The sequence below is a fragment of the Apodemus sylvaticus genome, chromosome 1 (assembly GCF_947179515.1).
Source record: "Apodemus sylvaticus chromosome 1, mApoSyl1.1, whole genome shotgun sequence".
Lineage (NCBI taxonomy): Eukaryota > Metazoa > Chordata > Mammalia > Rodentia > Muridae > Apodemus > Apodemus sylvaticus.
Genome location: NC_067472.1, coordinates 128,020,109 through 128,047,904, shown reverse-complemented (window position 1 = coordinate 128,047,904; position 27,796 = coordinate 128,020,109). Strand labels below are relative to the sequence as shown.

Sequence of the window (27,796 nt, the reverse complement as noted above, 5' to 3'; positions counted from 1 at the left end):
TCCTGCCTCTGCCTCTGCCTCCCAGAGTGCTGGGATTACATGTGTGTGCCACCACCGCCCGGCCCAATATTTTCATTTTTTTAAAGATTTATTTTATGTATATGAGTACACTGTAGCTGTCCTGATGGTTGTGAACCATGCAGTGGTTGCTGGTAACTTGAATTCAGGACCTCTGCTCACTCTGGTCGGCCCCACTCACCTCAGCCTAAAGATTTATTTTATCTAAGTACTGCTGTCTTCAGACATCAGATCTCTACAGATGGTTGTGAGCCACCATGTGGTTGCCGGAATTTGAACTCATGACCTTTGGAAATTGCAGTCAGTGCTCTTAACTGCTGAGCCATCTCTCCAGCCCACATCCATTTTTTTTTAAAGAAACCAAAATTCCAAAAATTTTACTACACCTGGCCTCAATATATTTCTCACCTCACATGTTTTCCTCCTTGTTATTTATTTTTAGAAGCTATTCATTTGTCCCAGATGAGTTCCTGCTCTGAGAGAGTGGGAGTTGGGGAGGCAGGGAACAGGGATTGGCCAGAGGTTGAGGTGGAGTCCTTGATAGCTCTTCAGCTAATCTTTTGAGGCAGGGTCTTGGTTTAGCTAGACAGCTTGCCTGGGGGATCCCTGGCCTCTGACTTTGGAGTATTGAGGTCACTAAGGTGATGTGACACCCACTTAGCATGTTTGTGGGTGCTGGGGATCCAAGCCCTAGTCTCCACCCTTTATCCACTGAGCTGTACCCCAGCTCCCCCACAACCTTCTCCCTCCCTCTGCCGACCAGAGTAGCTGTGAACTCCTCATCTTTCTGTCTCCTTGGAAGGTTGGGATTTCAGACACCCACCAAAATGACAGACTGCCTCACCCTTTCTCCCATTGTTTCATTTATGGATTTCCTCAGCTCCTCTCTACCTTCTATTACCAGGAAGCCAAGGACTGCATAGTTGGAGGCTAAAATTAACAACACACACACACACACACATGCTAAATTAACAGCACACACACACACACACACACACACACACACACACGCTAAATTAACAGCACACACACAGACACACACAGACACACACACACACACACACACACACGTCCGTCACATTCACACAAAGTAAACCTGTAAAAAAAATTTAACTCGTAGCTTTCCGTTTTCGTTTTTTGTGTTTTTTTGTTTTTGTTTTTTCGAGACAGAGTCTCTCTGTGTAGCCCTGGCTGTCCCGGAACTCTCTCTGTAGACTAGGCTGGCCTCGAACTCAGGCCTTCCGTTTTCAAATGTCCCTTCCCGGACGCCGTCCGCTCCCAGTGCTCTAAGCGCTGACTGGGAGACCCGGACTTCCGGGTTGTCTAGGCAGTCGCCTTTCTCTGGGTAGGAGGCGGGGTTCTCCCGGCACGCTGCGGCTGCCGAGTGTGCGGCTGCAGTCGGGAATCCTGCTGACAGGCTGAGTGGACTTGGTCGGGACCAGTGACTGTAGGTCTCCAAGGAGAGTCACCCGAGGCTGCGGCCGTCTGTCCCGGAGGTGGCCATTCTTCCGTCGAGTGCGGCAGAGGAGCGAGGGCCCCTTGGGGGTCCGGGAATCCAGAGCCCGGCGAGCGGGTTGCCAGCCTGCGGTAACACCTTGGGCTGTCGCAGGCCTTTTCAGAACAAGGACCCTTCTGCTCTTCTCACACCGCGGCTCAGGTGACCGCTACCATGGCTTTTCCTCATCGGCTGGACGCCCCTGAGCTTCCCGACTTCTCTATGCTCAAGAGGCTGGCTCGGGACCAGCTCATCTATCTGCTAGAACAGGTCAGTGCCTGCCATGGCTGGAGCCTTTACCGCGTCAACAGTGTGATCCTCAATGTGACTTCTTCCTTACTGAGTCTCTTGGTATTTTTCTTTGAGATTCTGAGGTAGGTTCAAAATGGGGCAGTCAACAGGAAAAACCAGAGTAGTAACAGTTGCTTGCGACCTGGCCAGAGAATAAATGGAAATCGCCAGCCTCTGCTCAAATGAAAAAAGACACGCTTGTGCCAGGCACCACTGGAGATGGAAATACAGTTGAGATGCCTGTCACTAGTTACATTCCAGGGGTGCCCTAGGAAATAATGATCTCTAAGGGTGTTGGATGATAAGTGAATTCTAGATAGACTTCCTGAAAAGTTCAGAATAAACAACAACAACTGGGGTGATGTAAGAGTTACTTGGGATCTGGACTTTGAAGAATAAACACGCTCTCTCTGGAGTAGGAAGAGAAGGCTCCATTAGGGCGGCTGGGCTGTGAGGTGGGAAGCCTAGTAGGGAAGGACTGAAGGATGAACGGAGGAAAAGAGCTATCTGAAGCTACGTGGTAGGTTGGAAATACAGCTCAGTGGTCAAACAGTTGCCTATGCAGGGTCTTAGGTTTCATCCATTGCACCCCATGGAAAAGAAAGGGGTACACACCTTTAAGCCTAGTCCACTCATTCCTTCTCAGGCAGAGGCAGGCAAATCTCTGAGTTTGAGGCCAGCCTGAACTACAGAATGAGTTCCAGGTCAGACAGGACTACCCAGAAAAACATTGTTTCAAAAAAGTCAAAAACCAAAACCAAACAAACAAATTACACAGCAGCCTGAAGACCCACACCCAGTTGCAGTGTGAAGCAATACTTGATGTTTACCATAGTGGTTTGTAACGTAGAGCAAGTGGACGGACAACAGGCTAGCTCGGAGAATATTGATTAAAGTCATAAAAGCCTCAAAACATTGGTGGCAGTAGAAATGAGAGACATGGTGGGGTTTGGTTGCTGGTTTTGTTTCTCTGGATCTTACTCTGCAGTCCAGGGTGTCCTCTGGCAATACCTCTGATTCAGCCCATCCAAATGCGAGCTAGCATTACAGGGATTTGCCAGCACACCTGACTTGTGATAGATTTATAAAGTACAGTAAAAGAAAATTCAGAGATACTGATTAGTTATAAATATTGAGGAAGGAGCATAGTTCACTTGGCCTTTTAATCTCTGTTATTAGGAAAATAATGTTGCTACTGTCATTGTAATTGTTTGCTTATTGTTCATTGAAGATTCTCAGGTATAGGAATAATGTGTGTTCTGCCCAGCATCAAGTACTTAGCTTAGAGTCAGGCACATAGCATATACTTAATGAAAATTTATTGTATCAACATTGAATGAAAATGAAAAACACATACATGTAAGTAAAATCCATGTAGATACAAAATGCATGTCAGTACACACACACACACACACACACACTTAGGAAGAGGCTAAGTGGAGGAAGTTGATTAATTTGGAGCTTAAGTGAAGTTAAAGTGCTAATAGTTAGGAGCTATGGATCTTTCTTAGTGTATAGTTCCTCTCCTTTGGAACCCTAGGTTCTGGGGGGGGGCAGAGAGAGAGAGAGAGAGAGAGAGAGAGAGAGAGAGGAGCATGGCTGACTAATAGAAGGGCTGGGATGAAACTTGGAATGTGGGAGAACCTTAGGAGACACAGGACCATACGGTATTCCTCCTTTGTATGTCCCATTATGCTAGCCTAGAGATTTACACATGAAAGTGTTTCAAAAAGAATGTGAAGAATGGAAAAGATAAGTGCTAGAGAGTAGGAGAGACTAAGGATAGAACCTTATTAGTGGAGAATTGTGGCAGACGAGGCACCACAGGGTAACTCAAGGTCAGAAGGACTCTCTGTGCAATATTACCCTCCCCATACTAATTTCTTTTTGTCTGTGCATGTGGCATGTATGCATGCACGTTCACATGTGTATGGGTACATACACATGCGCCCATGTGTGGGGAGGTCCAAGGTTGACAATGATAGTCTTTCTGAGAAACTGCTGATCCAGACTAGTCTAGCTAGGCAGCTTGCTGGGGGAGCCTCCCTCTGCCTAGAGAGTGCCGAATTACGAGTGGCCCGACATGCCCACCTGCTGTTTCCATGGGTGCTGGGATCTGAAGTCCAGTCTTCACACTTACACACAAATACTTTATCACAGAGCCACTTAGCCCTTTTTTATGATTTTTTTAAATATTTATTTATTGTTATATTTAAGTACACTGTAGCTGTCTTCAAACACACCAGAAGATTGTGTCAGATCTCCTTTACAGATGGTTGTGAGCCACTATGTGATTGCTGGGATTTGAATTCAGGACCTGCGGAAGAGCAGTCAGTGCTCTTAACTGCTGAGCCATCTCTCCAGCCCCGGTTTATGACTTTTTAATGAATACTGCTAATCAGGCTAGATAGTTCAAAGTCATACTTGACAGTCATTTCCCTTATACTGGGCTGCTGAGTCCTGTGGGTACTTCACCATACATGGTTTTAAAAATAACACTCATACACTCTAGTAAGTATAGGGGAAAATACTAAGACAATAGCCGGCAGTGGTGGCACACACATTTAATCCCAGTATTTGGGAGGCAGAAGCAGATGGATCTCTGATTTTGAGGCCAGCCTGGTCTACAGATCAAGGACGGTCAGGGCTACTCAGAGAAACATTGTCACACACACAAAAAAAACAAAACCAAAAAAACCAAACCCACCAAACCATTTCTATGATGCCAGCGTCTGCAGTGTTAGCAGTAGGAAAACTATTTCTGTGAGGCAGTGAGATGACTCGGTAGGTAAGGGCACTTGCTGTGCGTGCAAGCCTGTTAACCCGAGTTCAGTTCCTGGAACCCACATGAAGGTGGAAGGAGACAATCTATTCCCCGGTGTTTAACCTCTGCACTACATATACCACAGCACACATGTACACATACACACATCATGCACACACATAGCCATACTTCATGTTCGTCTTCATCTGTTTTGTTTACACTATCTCCAGTCTGAGGCATGTTCCGTTGTCAGTGCCTTCCTGTTCCATTACCTTTTCAAACGAGCCCCTCCCCCCTTCAGCTTCTCATCTCTTCATTTATTTCACCCATAGCTGACCATTCCGTCTAAACTTCCTGGCTGATTGGTGCCATAGTATACAGAAGCTTTCTGTTCCCCTTCTTCCTTACAGGATCAAGTCCAAATTCCCTGCCTATTGCTCAGTTCTAGTCAACTGTTTCAAACATATTTCCCACTATTTCTTTTGCATCAATATTATTAATTCTTGGTACTACAGAAGTAATTCCGTGTTGTAGGGCCTGCCGTGGACACTGTGGATGGCTTAGCAGCATTCAGACCTCTATGCATTAGATGCCAGTATCTCCCTACACTGTTCCAGATACCCCAAAATGTGCCCTGCACTGCCAGATGTCCCCAGCTGAGAGCCGCTGCTGTCATGCGCCACGTGTATCAGTCCAGCTGAATGGCTTGCTCAGCCTTCCCCCTCTACATTTCCCTTGCTGGGTTGTCCCATAAACATCACTAACAACTCTCAACCCTATGTCAAGGCCTAGCTGAAAGGAACCTTCCAATGACTTAGCCCTTCCTATTCTAATTGTGACCTCCTTCTCTTGTACAAATGAGAGAGCAGCTACCAGAGCGTTGGTGCTGCAATCCCATGGTGCTGTCATGAGCGGGTGCTGGGGGAGGGGTACAGTGAGTACTATCTGTCATGAGCGGGTGCTGGGGGAGGGGTACGGTGAGTACTATCTGTCATGAGCGGGTGCTGGGGGAGGGGTACAGTGAGTACTATCTGTCATGAGCGGGTGCTGGGAGAGGGGTACAGTGAGTACTATCTGTCATGGGTGGGTGCTGGGGAAGGAGTATGGTGAGTACTATCTGTCATGAGTGGGTGCTGGGGGAGGGGGTATGGTGAGTACTATCTGTCATGAGTGGGTGCTGGGGGAGGGGGTATGGTGAGTACTATCTGTCATGAGTGGGTGCTGGGGGAGGGGGTATGGTGAGTACTATCTGTCATGAGCGGGTGCTGGGGGAGGGATATGGTGAGTACTATCTGTCATGAGTGGGTGCTGGGGGAGGGGATACAGTGAGTACTATCTGTCATGAGTGGGTGCTGGGGGCGGGATATGGTGAGTACTATCTGTCATGGGTGGGTGCTGGGGGAGGGGATACAGTGAGTACTATCTGTCATGAGTGGGTGCTGGGGGAGGGGTACGGTGAGTACTATCTGTCATGAGTGGGTGCTGGGGGAGGGGATACAGTGAGTACTATCTGTCATGAGTGGGTGCTGGGGGAGGAATATGGTGAGTACTATCTGTCATGAGTGGGTGCTGGGGGAGAGGATACAGTGAGTACTATCTGTCATGAGTGGGTGCTGGGGGAGGGATATGGTGAGTACTATCTGTCATGGGTGGGTGCTGGGGGAGGGGTACGGTGAGTACTATCTGTCATGAGTGGGTGCTGGGGGAGGGGTACGGTGAGTACTATCTGTCATGGGTAGGTGCTGGGGGAGGGGTATGGTGAGTACTATCTGTCATGGGTGGGTGCTGGGGGAGGGGTATAGTGAGTACTATCTGTCATGAGTGGGTGCTGGGGGAGGGGTACAGTGAGTACTATCTGTCATGAGTGGGTGCTGGGGGAGGGGTATAGTGAGTACTATATGTCATGGGTGGGTGCTGGGGGAGGGGTACGGTGAGCACTATCTGGGGTTTGCTTTTACTTTTTGCAGGGATGGTGATTAAAATCAAGGCCTCATGCTTACCACACATGTGCTGTATCACTGAATCATACATACTTCCAGCCCTGCCATGATTTTCAAAGTTCTGCATTAAGTGTGTCATGTTTGTAACTAAAAGAGAAATGTCACTGGAAAAGATATTTAGCAGTTGAAGGGGTTGCAGAATACAGGGTGGACTTTTGTTGAGTTTGTCTTTATTCGGAAATGAGAAACTATTATGAGGCGGAGTGTAAGAGACAGTGACCAAACACAGTTGACTAACAAGTAGAATATTTTTACATATGAAGTGTTAGTGGTGAATACAGACAGTAAATAAGATGATTAGCTAGATGTCTAATACTGTTTTAACTTAAGACCAAGTTTTTATTAAATGTGTGACTGCATAAATTCCCAGCTGAAGGAAGCTTGTGTGACCTTTGAGTGATCAACCATACTTTCTCTCCTTCAGCTTCCTGGAAAAAAGGATTTGTTCATTGAGGCAGATCTCATGAGCCCTTTGGATCGAATTGCTAATGTCTCTATCCTGAAGGTACCAGCCCTTTTCTCAAGGCAACTCCTGCCACTTTTCCTCTTTGAATAGTTTTTCTTTTGACAAGCATAACTAATTCCTGAAGACTGACACCCTCTACAGGGTGAAGACAGTCAGCTCACCTGGGCGGGGGATGGTGGTGATGTTTGTCTTGTGTTTTACTTTTGGTTTTTCCGTTAACAGTAAGTAATCTTAGTGGGATGGGAACAGACTGACTTCTAGGATCAACCCTTTAGAGTGTCTCTGCCTTTGTGTCATGCCTGGGCTTTTCCAACTCTTGTGTCCATTGTCATGTTTGATTCTCTCTGTAGCAACATGAAGTGGACAAGCTGTACAAGGTGGAGAACAAGCCTGCTCTCAGCTCCAATGATCAGTAAGTGTCTGGGAGAGTCTGTGGCCTCTGGGCTGGAGGAGGTCCCAAGGTGTATGTTTGTTTGCCTTGCCTTGTCCTTGCCTGCGACCTGCAGCCATAGTGCCTGTGCTGTGGCCCTGCTCCCTGAGTGCACACAGTACCATGCACAGATTGTTATGGAGTTCAACACTCAGGTTGTTAGTCGCCTTTCTGCACTTTCTTCCACTCTGCCTTCTCCCCTCTACTCCATGTTGTTATCTACAACTAACATTATTCCTTGTCTGAAAATTGTTACTTTACTACCAAGCACCTCCAGGGCTGGTAGCTGGAAGACATCTGGTGGGTAAAGCGCTCGCTGTGCAAGCCCAGTGGTCAGGGTTCAGTCTTGGTGCCCATGGAAAGGTAGAAGGAGAGACTCTTCTACACAGAGTTGTCCTCTGACGTCTAGTGCGTGCCTGCACTCACACATACACAATACTAGTGAACAGATAGATAAGTAAGTAGCCTCTAGGATCAATGACTTAGCAGGTAAAGATGTTCCCCAGTAGCCGGACGGTGGTGGCGCACACCTGTAATCCCAGCACTCTGGGAGGCAGAGGCAGGTGGATTTCTGAGTTCGAGGCCAGCCTGGTCTACAGAGTGAGTTCCAGGGTGAGTTCCAGGACAGCCAGGGTTACACAGAGAAACCCTGTCTCGAAAAAACCAAATCCAAAAAACCAAAAGAGCCATAACAGAACTCAGAAGTGGAACACTTGCCTAGCACGCACAAGGCCCTTTTCATACAACAGACTGGCTTGATTTTCCTCTCTAGATCTCCAGGGCATTGTACTGTCCTGTCCACTGCCATGCACTCCCAGTCTGCTGTGCAGGAGATCAAACCAGGACTCTAAGCACACGCTCTGACATTGCACCGTATCGCTAGTGCTCTGATTTCTTTTACACATTCCCCAAACCCAAGTAGCATATACCTTTCTTTAGTGGAAAAACTTCTGGATGTGTGGAAATTATTTATTTATTTATTTATTTATTTATTTATTTATTTAGGTCCCCTCCCCCCCCCCCCCCCCAGACAGAGTTTCTCTGTGTAGCCGTAGCTGTCCTGGAACTCACTCTGTAGACCAGGCTGGCCTTGAACTCAGAAATCTGCCTGCCTCTGCCTCTCAAGTGCTGGGATTACAGGCGTGCCACGCCATTGCCCAGCTATTTTTTTTTTTTAAGATTTATTTGTTAATTCCAGCACTCTGGGAGGCAGAGGCAGGCAGATTTTTGAGTTTGAGGCCAGCCTGGTCTACAGAGTGAGTTCCAGGATAGCCAGGGCTACACAGAGAAACTCTGTCTCGAAAAAACCAAAAAAAACCCACCAAGATTTATTTGTTATATGTAAGTACACTGTAGCTGTCTTCAGACACATCAGAAGAGGGCATCAGATCTCATTATAGATGGTTGTAAGCCACCATGTGGTTGCTGGGATTTGAACTCAGTAGGACCTTTGGAAGAGCAGTCAGTGCTCTTAACCACTAAGCCATCTCTCCAGCCCAATATGTGGACATTATATACACACATTCCAGTTCTTTTTTTTTCTTTGAGACAGGATTTCTCTGTGTAGCCCTGGCTATCCTGGAACTCACTCTGTAGATCAGGCTGGCCTTGAACTCAGAAATCTTCCTGCCTTTGCCTCCCAAGTGCTGGGATTAAAGGCATGTGCCACCACTGCCCAGCCACATTCCAGTTATTATTATTTTTAGTACCTGATTGATTATATATACATATATATAATTTATAAATTATAAACTTAGAAATATATACTATATATAAATATATTCAGTATATATATAAATATTTAGTATATATAAATATAAATATATATATATATATATATAATTTTGGACTGTTGGATTATCAAATATTTCAGAACAGGAACTTTTGGATCTGCCATAGAGCTAATAAAGGTACTTATATCATCACATTGTACCTGTTGTTTTGAGAAATGTCTTCTGTGCTTGGCGTGTGGAAGCTCATGTGCAGGCCTGGTCAAGAAAGGCAAATGATTGAAAACTTGTTTTAATTTCTCCTTAGGTCCTATCATCATCTTCATGATTTTTCCTAACTTTCCCTTTCTCATCCACAGATTGTGCTTCTTGGTCAGACCTCGAATCAAGAATATGCGCTACATTGCCAGTGAGTGAGCCGTGCACTGTGTGGGACTAAGCCGGGAAAAGGCGGCAAGTTACAAGGGCCCTGGCAGTAAGGACCCTTTGATAAGAAAAGACTCTGTGGGCCGTTTGTACATTTTGTGGTGTACATTTGTAATCTCTGAACTTTGTAGATCAAGGCAGAAAGAATCCAAGTTTGAGACTAGCCTGTGCTACATAGCAAGATCTTAGTGAGGGAAGCGGGAGGCATCAGGAAGGCATCTTTGTGTCTTGTCTAAGAAATCGCTCATGGTTTGCTGAGTTACGCTTTCTCTCTCTCTCTCTCTCTCTCTCTCTAGATCTTGTCAATGCTGACAAACTGGCTGGCCGAATTAGAAAATACAAAATCATCTTAAGTCCTCAGAAGGTGAGTTTTGATCCTAGAAGGAGGGATATATAACCATGAATCGGGAGGAAGACTTCATGTGATACAGTATTCTGGGAGACATGGACAAATATCTGCTCATTCCAAATAGAATATTGACGACAGACACAAGTATGGATACACCAAAATCCAGCCTGGTGACCCAATGAGTTTAGTGGGGTTATTTACAGACATATGGTAGGGCTTACAGGAGCAGAAATGGCTCAAAGACAGAGCTGCATTACCAAAGCTTACCCCTAGCATGGCTGACAGTCACAAAAGCTAGAACCCTGGAGGGTATGCAGTCTTCAGGCAGCTCATGGAGAGTGTCCTTTTCAGGAGGCTCACTTTATCTCCACTGCTTCCAAGGAGCTGGGCTTTCCTGAGACCCACTCAGTCTTCATTGCTTGTGTACTCCTGGGAAGGGAGGGACCTAGTGTGCCTGGTCACTTTCGGGGACTTCTTACTGGAGGGCTGCGATTCTTTCTCAGAGACTGTAGCAGGATGGGATAAATGGCCAGTGGCATGCTGTATTTCCAGTATGTGTCTAGGATTACTGAATAAAGGATCTGTCGTGAAACATCCTTTAAAGCAAGCATTGTAGAATTTGTGAATTGTGGAATAGTGACTTCAGTGTGGATTTCTTTGAAATCTCTCTCCCTCCCTCCCTCCCTCTCTCTTCCCTTCCCCTCCTCCTAGGGATTAGGGTGGGGATCGTCTGGTGTGCCAGTGGTCTAGTTAATGTCTTAGGTATCCTGGGCAATCACTCCACCACTAAACTATACCCCCAGTCCTAAATAATTCAAATGGTTTTATATTTCTGAAACGGCGCGTATGGTGTGTCCCTGCCCACCATATTCCTGTGTAGTAATGGTTCTGTTTTCTCCTGCTCCTGTCGCTGTGGTGCTCTTGTCAGTCTTTTCTTTCTGCTTCTGTATTCTGTACCACTTTCATTTTGTTTTTCCTGGACTCCTCTCCTTAACTTAATACACACACAGACACACAGACACACACATTCCTGTCCTTACTGTAACTCACAGAGAGACACACACATACCGCATACACACAGCCCACTCTCTTTGAGATATAGTCGCTGTAACTCAAGCTGTTGTTGAACTTTCTTTTGTAGCTGGTGACCTTGGGCTCCTGAGCCTTCTGCCTCTTCCCAGTGCTGAGATTACAGGTGTGAATTACTATCACTGACTCCTTATATTTTTTTCTTGCATAAAGCTTGTCGTATACTGAGATAGGATCTTACTATATAGCCTAGGCTTGCCTTGAATTTATAATTCCTGCTCCTGACTTCAGTATGCCAGGATTGCAGACTTCTCTTTTCATGCCCACCTTGAAACACTTAAGTACAATGATATATGTATATATCATTGACTCAGGGCAGGGTCTCAACAGCTCAGTGTGTCCAGAGGACTCATGGATGTGTCCAAAACAGAACTCCTGCTCCACCACCTGCTCCTCTTCCTAGCTGTCCCAGCACAGCTCCTCCCTCTGACTGCTAAGTGCTCCTTTCTACCATTTCCCAGTCTCCACGGAGATGAAAAGGCATGCTGCATAAGTGAACCTGAGGAGAGAAAGATGGAGTGTGGCCAGGCGGTTCTGTAGACTGGGTTTCGCTGTCCTGATTCCTGCATTCTGTAACTAGCATCTCACCACTGACCGCCTCAGGTTATTTCTCTTCCTACCATGAGATTCCCGAGGCTGTAAAGCATAAAGGCTTTCTTTAGTCCATGTTCTGCAGGTTCAGGACTGAAGGGGCGTGTCTCCCGAGGGTGTCTAGTCAGCAGAGTCCTGGGCAGATGCAGGCCATCATGTGGTGAAAGACAAAGAACACCTGGGTGTGCCCTGAGCCACCACTCCTGTAAAGCCACCAGTATTCAGTCATGAAGTCTGCACGCCAGTGGCCATCCTCAAGCCTAGTGAATTCTAAAGCCTTCCCTCTGGACACCATAATTAGATTAATTTTACCCTCTTAATATCTCACAGTGAAGTTTAATACAACAGTGAGCTCTTAGAAGATGTACTCAAGCCTTATTCAAATTTTGACACTAACTGTAGGGAACCCCAGAGACATAGAATAGGGCCAAAGGTGTAGCTCGTGTGAGGCCCCAGGTGTTTTTAAAAGATATTCATGTATTGTGTGTGTCACACTCATGCACAAGGGGAGAGCAAATGCCATGGAGCTGAGGTTGAGGTTGGACATCAGTTTTTGGGAGTCATTTCTCTCCTATCACGGTGAGCAAGGGATCACTCAGGTTGTCAGACTTGGCAACGAACGACTCTACCTGCTGAGCCATCTCACTGGCCCTGTTTGCTTTTGAGACAGAATGTCACTAGTTAGTCTAGGGTGGCTTAGAACTTACTAGTCACTAAAACTTCCTTGAACTCCCAATTTTCCTACTTCAGCCTCCTGAGTGCTGGGATTACAGATGTGTACAGCATTTCCCACTGAGGCCTGGTTTTGATCTTCACTGTGATAATAAACCTTTCATCATTGTGAAGGAAAAACCTGTGAAAAAGCTTAAAGGAAGAAAGATTTACTTTGGCTCTGGATTTTTAGAGGTTTAAGTCCATGGTTAGCTAGCTCTGTAGGGTTTTGGTTGTTTTTTGTTGTTTGAAACACACTCACTACATATCCCTGCCTGGTCTGGACTCACTATCTAGAACAGGTTTGCGTTGACCTCCCAGAGATCCACCTGTGTCTGTCTGGAGTGCTGAGGTTAGAGGCATGCCCTCTATCTAATTCCTTTAAAGTTGTTTACCTCATGGCAGCCAGGAGCAGAGACCAGAAGTGATTAGGTTCCACGCTCCACTTCAAGAACATCTGCCTCTCAGATTCCCACAGAAACAGGCAGCCTCAGTCTCCTCGGCATGGCCTGCCATGCGTCCCGGAGTCCGTTGGCTGGGAGTGGTGGCATACACCTTTAGCATTCGGGAGGCAGAGGCCGTTGGATCTCTGAGTTCCAGGCCAGCCTGATGTACAAGTCTAGATCCAAGATAGCCAGTGGTACACAAAGAAACCCTGTCTCTACAAATGACAAAAAAGAAAAAAAGGAACTATCCCTAGCCACCCTCTTCCTCTAACCAATCCCCACCTTCCTTCTGAAGTTGCACCACCTTGTCAGTATATTTAGATTTTGAGTCCATAGGGGATTAAATCCTTGATTAGACACATCTGTTTAGGTCAGGTCCCCTAGCCATCTCTAGAAACACCCTTACAAATTCACCAGGCAGAGAGCTTTACCAATCTTTAGATGTCTCAATCTAACAACCAAGATTACAATCACATCCAGCATCAGGAAAAAAAAACAAACAAACCTAGGAAGCACAGAGTAAGGTTGTCACTAATCAGCTACTTGACTTTTCTCTTTCAGTTTTATGCATGTGAGATGGTGCTTGAGGAAGAGGGAGTCTATGGAGGTGAGAGGAACGGAACGTGAGTGAAGGGCGAGAGAACGTGAAGAAGAAATAACTGATGCTTCCCACTGCCAGCTCCTTCTCTGGGTCTCGATCCCGCTGGTGCAGGGAGAGCTCCCTGGGAATGAGACTGGGACTAGGACCCGGTTGAGAACAGCATGGGAGGCTGGGGCTAGCATACTGTCCACTGCTGCCTCTCAGATTCACACAGACGGGTGGCCCCAGCCGCCTCAGCATGGCCTGCTGTGTAGCCCAAGCAAGCCTCCTTCCTCTCCCTTCACCTCTGTGCCTCTGTGCTCCTTTCCCTAGCTTGTTGCCTTCTAGTCTTCCGGGCTCTGGCTCTGCACTTGCTTTCCCTCCGGCTCAGGTCTCTCTCTGCCCTGAGCATTTTCCCCACCGACATGTCACTCAGGCTATGACCTCACTGCCGCGTCTTTAGGGAGGTATTTCCTTCCATAGCTCAGGTGTTACTGGTTCCAGCCAGTAAGTCCTAGATTTCCTTGGTTTCTTAGCAAAGGACTGAAAATAAGGGCTGTCAGGGGCTAGAGAGATGGCTCAGTGGTTAAGAGCACAGACTGCTCTTCCAGAGGTCCTGAGTTCAATTCCCAGCAACCACATGGTGGCTCACAACCATCTGTAATGGGATCTGATACCTTCTTCTGGCGTGTCTGAAGACAACTCAGTGTATTCATATAAATAAAATAAATCTGAAAATGGGGTGGGGGGGTAAGCTGTCATAAATCTGCAAAAAGAAGCAAGATAACTTCATTCAGAGTTAGGTGACGGTCCAGATGAGAGAGAGTTACACATGAAGATTATCAGCTGGCTACATGAGTGACTGTACTCCAGGTCTGCAAGACTGGAGATTGCTTTCTTTCTGTTTTGAGACAGGGTCTCTATACAGTCCTGGCTGTCTTAGAACTCCTATGTATGCCATGACCTCAAATTCACAAAGATCCTCCTGCTTCTGCCTTTGGATTGGTGGGATTAAAGGTGTGTACCACCATGCCTGGTTTATGGCCTTTTTTTATGGGGGTCTAAAGGAAGGAAGGGCTGGTTACTGAAAACCATAGTTTAGATTATTCTCCGCATTGATTGATATATTAGATCATATATTCATTTTTTTCTATTGTCCAAATCTTCCCACAGTTTGTCTAGTTTTAATGATATGCATAAACCTTTACCATAAGATGGTAAAGAGGACAGTCTCCCTAAGAGGTCAATCAAGGATGCAGTTTCAGGCTAGATCAGCATTTCTATTCTTTGTACCTGATATATTGGGAATACACTTGAATGAAAACTGTCTAGATTTGATTGTTACTAGGCATGGAGAAACCTATAATACTGTTCAGAGATGGGAGTAGGTGTAGTCCAGTACAGGTGGAGGGCGTGTCTCGAGGTTGCTGCATGCATTGTCTGGAGAAGAGTGTGTATGCAAGGTGCATGCGAGCTGAGAGCTGGGTTGCCCAGGCATTATTACAAGGGTTGGGGAGCTGCTCATAAGCAAACCAAACAGAGGCTCAGGCTAAACTGTTTCCATGCCTCCCTGTTTTACAGGCAGACCCGAGACTGCAGTCTTGCCGCATTTTCCTGTCTTATTGGCCTGTGGCATCGGGGACTTGGCTTTATTTATTTATTTGAAAAACTGGCTGTTGTATGAAAAGGGCCTTGTGCGTGCTAGGCAAGTGTTCCATTTCTGAGTTCTGTTATGGCTTTTTTGGTTTTTTGGATTTGTTTTTTTTCGAGACAGGGTTTCTCTGTGTAACCCTGGCTGTCCTGGAACTCACCCTGGAACTCACTCTGTAGACCAGGCTGGCCTCGAACTCAGAAATCCACCTGCCTCTGCCTCCCAGAGTGCGCCACCATCACCTGGCTCTTTTCCTTTTATTTATTTACTTTTTTTGGAGACAAGTGTCTCTGGATGTTTCACTGGCTGGCCTTGAACTCACAGACTTGTGCCTGCTTCTACTTCCCAAGTGCTGAGATTAAGGGTGTGCATGGCCATGCCAGGTCTCTTACTTTCTCATACTGAGTCAGTCTCATGAGTCCCCTAGGCTACCTTTGCACTCTCTCTCTAACCTAGACAAGCCCCGCAGTCATTCCTTTGCCCATAGTTGTGTTAATCCCTGTAATATGCGTGCTCATAGTTTCTTTATTTGTTTGATGAGAATTGAGCTCAGGGCCTCAGGCAGGCAGAGCAGTGTTCTCCTCCGCTGCAGCCCAGAGCGCTTTCCTTTATTCTTTTGGAAGCACAACTGTAATAAGTGTTGTGTCATAATTTGCTGCATCTGTTCACACTAGATCTTAAGTTCCAGAAGACTGGGGGGAGCTAGCCCATTGTGTTCACTGTTGTCTCCCATGTTGAGGTGAATTTCAGTATTATCCACTGAATCATGAATGCAGACGAGGGTTTTCTCAGCACTAGTTGTCATCCCTAATATAAACCACTACTTACCACATTGCATTGCCCTTCTATGACTGCATTAGACGCTCCTTAAAGACAGACTGTCTCTTAGTTTGAGTCTCCAGTGCTAAATGTAATACCTGGCTTGGAACAGCCCTGGCGTATTTGCTGGGTGGCTCTGCAGACCTTCTGTTAGCGTGGCACCGAGCAGCTTCTGCCTGAAGGCTGATGCTCTCTGTCCCCACAGACGTGAGCTGCGATGAGTGGGCCTTTTCCCTGCTGCCTCTAGATGTGGACCTGCTGAGCATGGAGCTGCCAGAATTTTTCAGGGATTACTTCCTGGTAAGTCTTGAGTCTTAGTATCAGGAGATAAATATTGCATCCAGTGGACTAGAAATTCTCCAGCTCATATAATTGCTCAAGAGTCAGATTGACTTCACAAGATGAAGGCTACAGGCTGTTTTGTATTGAGCTTCTGTCAGGGCTCTAGGTCAGCTGTTGCTGTGGTCAACACCCGAGAAAGCCTCTTTGTTGTTGTTGTATTTTCTTTTTCTTTCTTTCTTTCTTTCTTTCTTTCTTTCTTTCTTTCTTTCTTCTTTTCTTTTCTTTTCTTTTCTTTTCTTTTCTTTTCTTTTCTTTTCTTTTCTTTTCTTTTCTTTTCTTTTCTTTTTTCTTTTTTTTTTTTTTTTTGAGATAGGATTATCTGTGTAGCCCTGGCTGTCCTAGAACTCTGTAGACTAGGCTAATCTCAAACTCAAAGATCCACCTGCCTTCGCCTCTCAAGTGCTGCAATTAAAGGTGTTTGCCACCTTACCTTTTTAAGGGAGGAAGGATTTATTATTTTAAACTAGTCATTTTGAGAGTTCCAATTCATTATTTCTGATAGGAGACAGCAGAACAGCTTTTGATGGCCTGGGGGGGTGGGGGCGGAGAGGGGAAAGAGGGATTGCGGAGAATAGGCCTGGCAGGCTGTTTCTCTGTCGGGGACTGACTTGGCCTTAGAGTGCTTATTTACCTGCCGGGCAGATCTTATCTGCAGATCTGCTGTCTGTCCTCTCTGGAAACAGCCTGACAGATGTGCCCAGAAGGCAGCTTTACTGCTTTCCTAGGGACTTGCCACTCCTTTCAGGGTAGTTGTCCAGATCGACCACCGTAGGGATCTGTAGAATGAAAGCCTCCAGCATTCCCTAGACACTGCCGTCCCTCTGCAGGCTACCTAGGGCTGCATTGTCCACTGCATTCGTTGGGTTAACAAGGGTCTTTGTGCCCCATGTGATTGCTGCAGGAAGGTGATCAGCGTTGGATCAACACTGTGGCTCAGGCCTTGCACCTCCTCAGTACTCTCTATGGGCCCTTTCCTAACTGCTATGGCATTGGCAGATGTGCGAAGGTAAGAGTATGAGCAGAACTCTTGTGTTTAAAGCCTGTTTTCCTTTTTCTTTACTCTACAGAGATTATCCCCTGGCGTCTCTGACCTAAGGAATATTCTTTCCTTTGCTTTTATGCCCCAGGATGTTTCCCTAGAGAGGAAAATCTGTGTGGCTAACAGATAAGCAAGAGCTTCTAGGTCACATTCCTAAATCTCTTTTATCTTTGGGGCAGGGGAACACTTTCCTCACTTGTATGGGAAGATAAAAGCAATTGGGAGAATTGGCTTGTACTCCAAGCAGTCAACTCCCTTCTTGGGGAAAAGACAAGGCATGCCATAGAAGGGGTTGGAAGCTGTAAGCTGGGCCTTCAAATGTTCTGGACACAAAACAGATTGTCTTGGACTCCGATAGATGTCATATGACCTGTGGAGGAAACTGGAGGAAGAAGAGGACAGTGAAACCAAAGGTCGGAGACCAGAGATCGGGCACATCTTCCTCCTGGATAGAGGTAAACATTTCCCTGTACTCTCTTATCTCTGGGTCCTAGAAGGCAGAAATATGGGAAATGCGCTGGCAAAGTTGGGGTCCTACAGTTAGGGCTAGGGATTTTAGTGTGAACATGGGCGTATGTGGGACATTCTTGAGCTGACATTGAGCAAACTGTAGAAAGCTGGGTCTAGGGGACCTTTATGTTTGGGATCTCACTTTCAGATGTGGACTTTGTCACAGCACTTTGCTCCCAAGTGGTTTATGAGGGCTTGGTAGATGACACCTTCCGAATCAAGTGTGGTAAGTGCTATGATCCTCTGCATCTTGGCAAAGTGGAAGTGATGCACCCTCTGGTGGCAACCTGTAGTAGAGCAGTACTGTGGGGGACTGGGGACACTGGGAGGCCTTTAGCAGAATTAAGGAATGAGTAGGAGAAGGCCTCTGTGGAGCTGCTAATAACTGTCCCCTCTGCCTTCAAAGGGAGTGTTGACTTCGGCCCAGAAGTCACGTCCTCTGACAAGAGCCTGAAGGTGCTCCTCAACGCTGAGGACAAGGTGAGGCCCACAGCTACACCAGGCTGGGTTCCAACCCCGGTCAGGGCCAGATCCCTGGGCAGTCCCCATCAGTTAGGGCCAGACCCAAGCTAGGAAGGGCTCCCACCTGTAATTTTCTTTTCAAAGATGGAAGCAGATAAATCAAGAGCTTAAGACCAGGCTCAGCTGAATAAAACTATCTCAGAATCCAAAAATAAATATGTGAAGAGAGTAGATGCAGACCCTAGGGGATGGTCCTGACACCCACTCCTGACACCAGCTCTGCTCTGGTCTTAATTTGGCTTGTGCACCTTCCTGTGCTGTGTTTGTACTGATGAGGCAGGCAGGGGCCTGGTACAGCTCTGTCATAGCAAGTGGCTCTGTCTTGTTCTCTCACAGGTGTTCAGTGAGATCCGCAACGAGCACTTCTCCAACGTCTTTGGCTTCTTGAGCCAGAAGGCCCGGAACTTGCAGGCCCAATACGACGTAAGGCCTGTGCCTCTGTTGACTTTCTTCAGTGTTCCCTTTCTCATCCTATGATAGGCCTCCCGTGGCTGCTTATGGATGGGGAGCAGCTGGGAAAAATGGTTCTTGGGGTGGTGCTGACCTATGGGGACATTTCACAGCGTCGGAGAGGCATGGACATAAAGCAGATGAAGAACTTCGTCTCCCAAGAGCTCAAAGGACTGAAACAGGAGCACCGCCTTCTGAGTCTGCGTAGGTGCTAGCCTGGGGATAGGGTGACAGTGTGCCCTCCAGGGGAGTGCTAGTGAACACCACTACTTTCTTCCAAGAAGAGATTCTTGTTCTCTTGGCATAGTCTCATCTGGTTTAAAATAATAGAGTGCTTATGGATTTTCCTTTATGAGGTTTTTCCTCTGGCAATCAAAGCTTTTCCTTGTGGAACCAGGAAGGTGATTTTTTTTTTTTGTCCTTTCTTCAGACATTGGGGCTTGTGAATCAATCATGAAGAAGAAAACCAAGCAGGACTTCCAGGAGCTAATCAAGACTGAGCATGGTAACCGCCGGAATGTCTCAAAATTTCCTCTTGCTCCTATCCCACTGGTTTCCAGCCCCTGGAAAAGATGCTCTCTTGCTCACTCCAGCTGATGTTGCTGGCTATGTGGAATGCTGGGAGTCCCATAGCTCCACCCAAGGATAGAGAAAAGAGCTTGGGAGACAGACACAGCTAAGCTAAGCTGATCTCCAGGAATGGCTGTTTTCTGGTCTCTTACAGCGCTGCTAGAGGGCTTCAACATCCGAGAGAGTGCTAGCTACATTGAAGAGCACATAGACCGGCAGGTGTGCACTGGGAGGCTGTGGGTGAGGGTTAGAGGTGGGGCTGCCTGAGCAGAAAGAAGACAAGACACGCGTCCTGAAATGTCAGTCCTTGTCCCTCCCTTCCTGTGCAGGTGTCGCCCATAGAGAGCCTACGCCTCATGTGCCTTTTGTCCATCACTGAGAATGGTGAGCCAAAAGATCAAGCCAAGAAGGCCAGAGGAGAAATATATATGCCTCAGGGATAAAGAGGGGATTTTTTGAAAACCCAACAAATTTTGTTGTTTTCTTTCGTTTTTTTTGTTTGTTTGTTTGTTTGTTTGTTTGTTTGCTTGTTTCTTTGTTTGGCACTTACTGAATTCTTTCTCTTTTAAAATGAAGTTTTCTTGTTTGGCATGGGTCATTAGCAGGTTGTAGGGGATGTATTGTTTGGCTGTGGGACAGTTCCGTCTTCAGTCCACCCTGTGGTGCCCATCATGTGTAGGGTGCAGTGGCAGTTCTTTCCTCCCTCAGTTTGACCTGTCCTCAGTGAGGCTTCCTGAGGAAAAGCATGCAGGACCCAGGAGTCTTCCTCACAGGCCCTCCACAGGCCGCAGTTGGGCATACCTTCCTGGCAACATAGCTGCTGCTGACCCCTGCAGAGCTGTCGGAGTAGTGCTGCTCCCACCTGGAGTCAGGCTGCTGCTTCTAGCTCCCCTTCCCTGAAGTTGCAAGCCCAGCTTCTTATCTCTGTGGAGACAAACGTTTCTCAGCAGCTCTATCAGTTCTAATACCTGGCGCTCAGCCAGAAAGCACAGGCAGTCCGCCTGCCTTCACAGCTGTCCGCTTCTCTCCAGCATGGTGACCACCATTGCTCAGCGAGCTTGTCTTCACCCCTCTCGGTGGTTCAGAGCTCTCACACTAGGGAACCTGGCCCTTACCCCTTAGGAAGGTCAGAGCTCTCACACTAGGGAACCTGGCCCTTACCCCTTAGGAAGGTCAGAGCTCTCACACTAGGGAACCTGGCCCTTACCCCTTAGGAAGGTCAGAGCTCTCACACTAGGGAACCTGGCCCTTACCCCTTAGGAAGGTCAGAGCTCTCACACTAGGGAACCTGGCCCTTACCCCTTAGGAAGGTCAGAGCTCTCACACTAGGGAACCTGGCCCTTACCCCTTAGGAAGGTCAGAGCTCTCACACTAGGGAACCTGGCCCTTACCCCTTAGGAAGGTCAGAGCTCTCACACTAGGGAACCTGGCCCTTACCCCTTAGGAAGGTCAGAGCTCTCACACTAGGGAACCTGGCCCTTACCCCTTAGGAAGGTCAGAGCTCTCACACTAGGGAACCTGGCCCTTACCCCTTAGGAAGGTCAGAGCTCTCACACTAGGGAACCTGGCCCTTACCCCTTAGGAAGGTCAGTAGACTAAGCAGTCCTTCGGCCTCAGCTGCGTCCTGCTCGAGGGCTGCACAGTCCGTCCTCCTGGCTATATGTCATCTGATTGGTTTGGCTGTTCTCCTCTGGGATCCTTGGCTGTCTTTTCTTCCTCACTACCTGCCTTGTTTCCCTTACTCTTAGGTTTGATCCCCAAGGATTATCGGTCCCTGAAAACACAGTATCTGCAGGTAAAGATGGGAAGACATAATCCTTTTTTCATTTAAAAATTCTACTTATTGGGGCTGGAGAGTTGGATCCTCAGTTAAGATTGCTTGCTGCTCTGGGAACAGAGGACCTGGGCTCAGTTCACAGTACTCACAGGGTGGTTCACAACCATCTGTAAGTCCAGTTTCAGGAAGGCCAACACCTTTTGATCTCTGTGGGTACCAGGCACACACATGTACCTACACATTCAAGCAAAACACTTATATACATGACCTCTCCAGAACAATCTCTGCACGATGTTCATTGATTTTGTATGTGCGTATGTGCACATGCTTGGAAGGTCAGAAAAAACATTCAAGAGATGATTTTCTCTTTCCACCACGTACTCAAGTCATCAGGTTTGGCAGCAAGCACCTTCATTTGCTGAGCCATCTAGTCAACCCCATCCTTCTGTTCTTAAGTAGTTCCTGCTACTTTTTATACCGCTTTGACACTGCCACTCCCTGGGGCTCTTTGAATAGACACTGCCTAGTACATATGAATTCCTCCCCTCCCCTGGGTGTCCTCAACAGTGCTGGTCAAGTGATGGGCACTGGGTAAATAACTGGCTTCAAATCCCCTCAGAGCTATGGCCCCGAGCACCTGCTGACCTTCTCCAACCTGCGGAGAGCTGGGCTTCTGACAGAGCAGGCTCCCGGGGACACGCTCACAGCCGTGGAGAATAAAGTGAGCAAGCTGGTGACCGACAAGGCTGCGGGTGAGCCTCCAGCTCTCCGCCCTGGGAGCTGTTCCTTTCCTACTGCAGGCAGAGCCCCCTGAGGCAGAGGACTGGGAGGATGGGTTCACTAAATGGCAAACTTCTGCAAGTGCTGACCTTTGACCTGAGTTCTCACTTAACCCTCCAGAGGCAGGTGTTCTTTCCCTTGTTTTTCTTCTAAGGAAAAAGTAACTTAGAGAACTGAAGTGGCTGTTCACAGTCTCTCAGGACCTCAGGCTGGTTTTATTCTGAAGCTGATGCCTCCCTTAGAAATTAGACTTGTAGACTACATTGGATGGGCGGGTGGGCAGTTGATGCCCTGTAGGAGAGGAACAGTGTGTGGGGGGAGGTCTGCTGATGGTCTTCTCAGGTCCAGGGAACTGAGGGAATGACCTCCCTCCGTGGGTGGAAGGTGGGGCCGGGAATTGGTGTGTCCTTCTCTCCTACCCTGAATGGTACTGTGAATGTGTAGACCTTAGATGGAATCTAGCACAGATTTCTTCCCTAGGAAAAATCACTGACGCCTTCAGTTCTCTGGCCAAGAGGAGCAATTTTCGTGCCATCAGCAAAAAGCTGAATTTGGTATGTAGAACAAACAAGGCTGGATGGGAAACAGTTTGGGTTTTTGTTGTTGTTGTTGTTGTTTGGTTGGTTGTTTGGTTTTTTTTTTTTTTGTTTTTGTTTTTTTTTTTTTTGAGACAGGGTCTCTGTGTAGCCCTGGCTATCCTGGAACTCACCCTGCAGATCAGGCGGGCCTCAAATTCAGAGATCTACCTGCCTCTGCTTCCCAAGTGTTGGGATTAAAGGTGTACACCACCATTGCCCGACCGTTTCTTTATATAGTTCTTTGAATCCATATTAACCTGTATACCATTGCATTTCTTTCTTTTTGGTGAGTATAGTGTGTGTGTGTGTGTGTGTGTGTGTGTGTGTGTGTGTGTGTGTGCGCGCGCGCGCGCATTCCTGTGTGTTAATGCATAACACGCAGAGGTCAGAGGAACCCTCGGGTGTCAGTTCTCACCTTCCACTTGTTTGAGATGAAGTCTTACAGAGCAGTGTTTCCTCTGTATAGGCCAGCGTGGCTTGCCCACTAGCTTCCGGGGGTGTGCTCTCTGGTGTGTGCCTAACCCCCCCAGTCCCCACAGGACACTGGGGTCGGTGTACTTGTGCTGTGGATCCAGCTTTGCATGCAGGTTCTGGGGAGTGACTCAGACCTCATGCTTAGGGAGCAAGTCATTTTTACCCACTGAACCATTTCCCCATTCTCTGCTCTTCCATGAAAAAATGTTTTTATTCTGTGTATTAAAGTGCTTTCTTGCATGCACATGTGGCCTAGTACATGTGGAGGTCGAAAGAAAGTCTTAGAGTTTCTGGAACTGCGATTGTGGGTTGCTGTGTAGGTGCTAGGAATTGAACCCATGTTGTCTGCAAGATTCCTGTATCATTTCTTTATTGTTTTTATGGTTTTTTTTAAAGATTTATTTGTTTTATGTATGTTAGCACACTGTCCCTCACTTCCGACACCACAGAAGAGGACATCGATCCTATTACAGATGGTTGTGAGCCACCATGTGGTTGCTGAGAATTGAACTCACGCCCTCTGGAAGAGCAGTCAGTGCTCCTAACTGCTGAACCATCTCTCCAGCCCCATGTCATTGCATTTTTATGATAATTTTACAGCATGAGCCTAATTTAATAATGAAACAAAGCCTAAAGAACCAATGTTTATAGACATGTAACAGCACCTGTAATAGCACCCATCAATGCTGGAGAATATTTGAGAAGTACGGGTTTCCTGCTCCCTGGGAAGTAGCTAGAGGGAAAAACTGGAAAAGGGCCTTCCTTCAGAGCCTTTACAGGGAGCAGAGGAAGCCCTAGAGAAAAGGGGCAGGTATTTAATACGACAACGGTTGTCTTGGTGTGGGCCCTTTGGTCAGCACCTTTGCTGGTTTTCACTAAAGTGTAAACTGCTGCCCATGGTGTGCTGCTTTATCAGACCTCTGAAAGGTCAGAGTGCTGAACTGTCCCTGCCTAATGTGTCACCTTTGCTTTCTAGATCCCACGTGTAGACGGGGAATATGACCTGAAAGTGCCCCGAGACATGGCTTATGTCTTCAGTGGCGCCTATGTGCCTCTGAGCTGCCGAATCATTGAGCAGGTGAACAGTCACTTTCGCTTCACTTCTTATTGCGCTGTGTATGCTTCTCTGCCCTTGGCCATCTCAACCTTCACTTTCCAAGTAACTAGCTAGGAACTTGGGTCGCACTGTTATTCCTTTCCTTTCCTAAACTTACTATCAGAAGACCTGAAGGCAGTGTTATACCTTGTAGGTGCTGGACCGGCGGAGTTGGCAGGGCCTTGATGAAGTGGTACGGCTGCTGAATTGCAGTGAGTTTGCATTTACAGGTATGGGGCGTTGTCAGTGGTGCATGGTCAGGGAGGGCTGGCCAGGGCCCGTGACCGTGCACGAGTGTGAGTAAAGATGGGAGTCTCCTCTGATCCTCACAGACATGGCTAAGGAAGAAAAGGCTTCCAGTGAGTCACTGCGCCTCATCTTGGTGGTGTTCCTGGGGGGCTGCACGTTCTCAGAGATATCAGCCCTGCGCTTCCTGGGGAGAGAGAAAGGTAAGAACAGACAGGTGAGAGTAGGGTTGCGTGGGCTCTGGGGACAACATGTGCTGCCCAGGGAGCTCTCCTCCTGGCTGTGGTACCGCTGATACAGCCTTGTTGGGAGCTACTGTAGCAGGAGGCCGGGGGCACGGTCCCGCCAGGCTGGACACACAGTAGTACCCTAGAGACTACAGCTGATAGTTTTATTTTTCTGTTTTTTCTCCTAATTGTTGGGGACAGGTAGGTCCAGATGTGTCTCCTGTAAGCCTGCATTTCGATCCTGGGGCACTGGGGCACTGGGGAAGTGCTGGGCTTGGCCTGTGGGACCTGGGTCTGCTTAGTCACTTCTGCTACTTCTCTTGACTCCTAGGGTACAGATTTATTTTTCTGACAACTGCTGTTACAAACAGTGCTCGCCTCATGGAAGCCATGAGTGAGGTGAAATCCTGATGTTTTCCTGGCCAGTGCTGTAATTCCTGACTGTGGATCCCAGTGAGATGCTGGTGTGTAGCATCTACCTTCTACGACACCCCTGCGCCCCACTTCCAGCTATACTTACTGCTCAGAGCTGGGGACTTTGGAACTCATTTTGGGGGGAGAATTCATGTCCTGACCCCAGGATACTCCTCTTACTTATGAATTGTATATAGTTCATGCTGCTAAGGTATGAGGAGAGAGGTATTCTTTGTTAAGTCCTGTTTGAATATTATTGTAAATAAAGGTTCTCAAATGCAACATCTTTGTAGTCTTAGACACACAATCTTCTTTACACAGTGAGACTTTCCTGGGGACTTCATGTGCTTCATGGCCTGGACTTTCTTTGATTACCTTGGGCTGTTGAGGTGTGGTCTGTTGCTGTAGATTGTAATGTTAAATTTTGTACCAGAAGGAGTTAGTTCTCATAATTACCAGCCTTTGTTCTACAGACCTGTTCCTCAATTTAAAACTTTTGGTTAAGTAAAAATGGAACAGCCAATTACTGGAGGGATTAGAGATAGGTGGGTTTTGAGTTACCTGGTTGGGAGTTGCAACAAGGGAGAAAGAAAGGAGCCAGAGAAGGAAGCCTCTGTGAGAGGAGATGGACCATGAGCCGGAGGCCAGGGGAAACAGCAAGTATCTGGGAGACACCACTGGGGGAGTAGGCAGGCCAGCAGTCAGAAGAGTAGATTAGGGGTTACCACCAGTAACTGTCATATCCAAATAAAATAACCATAGTCTGAGACTCATTCTTTCATAAACTAGATGGGATAAGATTAAAATAGTTCTGCTATCCCAGGCCTGCTCCGCCTTCCTAGTATGAGTCCCTAGCCTGGTCTGCACCAGTTTCATCACGTGTAGAGGAGGAAGGCTACCGTGGCCCACAGACTCCTTTCCATTCCTGAAGCTCTGTGCTTCATTACACTTTCCAGAAGACAAATTTGTTACTGCTCTAACTTAGTTTATTTGTTCCTTTTTTGAGACATGGTCATGGGCTAGCCTAGACCTATATAAACCAGGCTGGACTTATGATGATCCTCCTGCCTCTCATGTGTTGTAATTATAGGTTTCTATTACTGTGCCTAGTAAATAAAATGCTATGTTTTGTGTTCTGTAAGTAAGAAACAAATCTAATAACAGACTCCATGACTTTCTATAATCCCACCACTTTCTATAATCTCCATCACTTAGGAGGCTAAGGCAGGAAGATGACTCACAAGTTCAAGACCAGCCTGGGCTATGCAGTGAGCTATGCCATCCTAGTGTACAGAATGAGACCTTGTCTCAGAAAAAGAAAACAAGGTGGCTCTTGGTAGCACTCCCCTTTAACCCTAGCACTCAACAGACAAAAATCATCCACAATAAAACATAGTTCAAGCTGGGTGGTGGCAGCACAAGGGAGGCAGAAGGAGGCAGATCTCTGTGAGTTCAAGGCCAGCCTGGTCTACAGAGGGAACAAGGCCACACAGAGAAGCCCTGTCTCAAATAAACAAAACAAAAACCAAAAGAACACGTAAAACCAACAATGTAGTTCTAGAGCCAAAATAAAGATTTTCTTCCTAGGGCAGTGCTTCTCAACCTTCTGGTACTGTCACCCCTTACATAGTCCCTCATGTTGTTGTGAGCCCCAACCATAAAGTTATTTTCACTGCTACTTCATAGTAGTAATTTTACTATTATTATGAATCAAATATCTGATATGTAGTATGTCTGGTATTCCACTCCTGTGATAGGGTTATTTGACCCCACCCCCACCCCCAAAGGGGTCAAAACCCACATTTTGAGAACCATTGCCCTACATTCTACTTACTAGACCCATGCAGTAGAAGGAGAAAACTGAATCTTGTAAGTTGCCCTCTGTTCTCCACAACTATCATTCCATATACACACACAAATAAATTTAACAAATGTATTTATCATGAAAAACAAAAAGCAAATAATGAGATTCTTATAGATGGTACAGTTGACCAATATAGAAAAAGACAATTTCAGTTATAATTCAGTATAAAGGAGATTTTGGGTGTTTCAGATCTGTAGATGGAACGTGGTGTTTTAAAAGCACATTGCTGATGACCACTGCTGTGGGCACCAAGGGTACTCCAAGTAAGGCTTGGTGCAGAAGATGGGTAAATAACTGCCTCCTTGGAAAGGAGTGTTCAATAGTTACACTTCTACAAATCATTCTGGAGAACATAACAAGGAATTCATCTCAGCTTCATTACAAATTTTAGTCTGAGTTGCAAAATGTTTGACTGAGGAGGTGCTCCCACACCAGGGGATTAGGTCATAGTCAATCATTGGGAACCGTGATGCTGCATCACGGAGCAGCTATGGATCAGTGGGGAGAAAATGACACATAATGTCGTGTTCGAATTATGAAGTTTTCCTAATTTACCTAAATCCTATAATTTGCAAGAAAACAAAATCCAGATTATCACCATCTGCTCACAGCTTAATTGGGCAAGCAACATAGTCAATTTTTTCATGTAGTCCAAACTATTTCACCGTCCTGCCTCAGCCGACTACGTTCTGGAAAAGCTACTCAAATCTTTTCAAGTTTTTCTTCAGGATAGTGATGATCATTAATGACAGGTGTGTCCTAATGATTAAATGCGATAAACTTGTCTACTAAGGTACCAGGACCAAGAGCCTGGTTTGTTTGCCTTCTAAGCTTTCCTGCTAATCCCTGCTCCTCTTGGGACATTGGAGAGTAGAGAATAGTTGAGCTGTTCTGGCAGTTTCCCTGTTACCTCTAAGGAAGCACAAAATTTTGAAAGCCAACGGCGCCGACCGGGTGGGGCTCGGATGACATCATCGGGTACCTCCCCACCCCACCCTCTAGCTTGAGGCATAGGTGTACGCATGCGCGCGCTGAGGCTTGCTTGCTCCCT

The 27,796-nt window shown here is 46.9% G+C and overlaps 1 protein-coding gene and 1 long non-coding RNA gene across 2 annotated transcripts in view; one reads left to right on the top strand and one right to left on the bottom strand.

The window, feature by feature from the left end:
* Positions 1 to 8,291, bottom strand: part of LOC127667225 (uncharacterized) — a 400,922-nt gene extending 392,631 nt beyond the window's left edge. Inside the window, exon 1 of the long non-coding RNA XR_007973859.1 lies at positions 7,995 to 8,291. This is a non-coding gene — a long non-coding RNA (uncharacterized LOC127667225). The remainder of the gene's footprint in view (positions 1 to 7,994) is intronic.
* Vps33b (VPS33B late endosome and lysosome associated) lies at positions 1,331 to 25,163 on the top strand. Its single transcript, XM_052160100.1, has 23 exons — positions 1,331 to 1,783; positions 6,993 to 7,073; positions 7,385 to 7,446; positions 9,554 to 9,603; positions 9,917 to 9,984; positions 13,368 to 13,413; positions 16,062 to 16,156; positions 17,100 to 17,204; positions 17,596 to 17,692; positions 17,896 to 17,973; positions 18,154 to 18,227; positions 18,606 to 18,692; positions 18,833 to 18,923; positions 19,150 to 19,224; positions 19,444 to 19,508; positions 19,619 to 19,673; positions 21,038 to 21,084; positions 21,686 to 21,818; positions 22,327 to 22,400; positions 23,875 to 23,976; positions 24,149 to 24,224; positions 24,327 to 24,443; positions 24,799 to 25,163. Exons 1-23 carry the CDS (start codon positions 1,688 to 1,690, stop codon positions 24,876 to 24,878), a joined length of 1,854 nt encoding a protein of 617 aa, XP_052016060.1. The 5' UTR covers positions 1,331 to 1,687; the 3' UTR covers positions 24,879 to 25,163.
* Positions 25,164 to 27,796: the final 2,633 nt, after the last annotated feature.

Excerpts from the sequence above, each read along its gene's own strand:
- Vps33b (XM_052160100.1), top strand. The coding sequence starts at position 1,688 with ATGGCTTTTCCTCATCGGCTGGACGCCCCTGAGCTTCCCGACTTCTCT. Across the intron at positions 18,693-18,832 it reads ACTTGCAGGCCCAATACGAC|CGTCGGAGAGGCATGGACAT; the intron begins GTAAGGCCTGTG and ends GACATTTCACAG. Across the intron at positions 21,819-22,326 it reads GGTGACCGACAAGGCTGCGG|GAAAAATCACTGACGCCTTC; the intron begins GTGAGCCTCCAG and ends TTTCTTCCCTAG.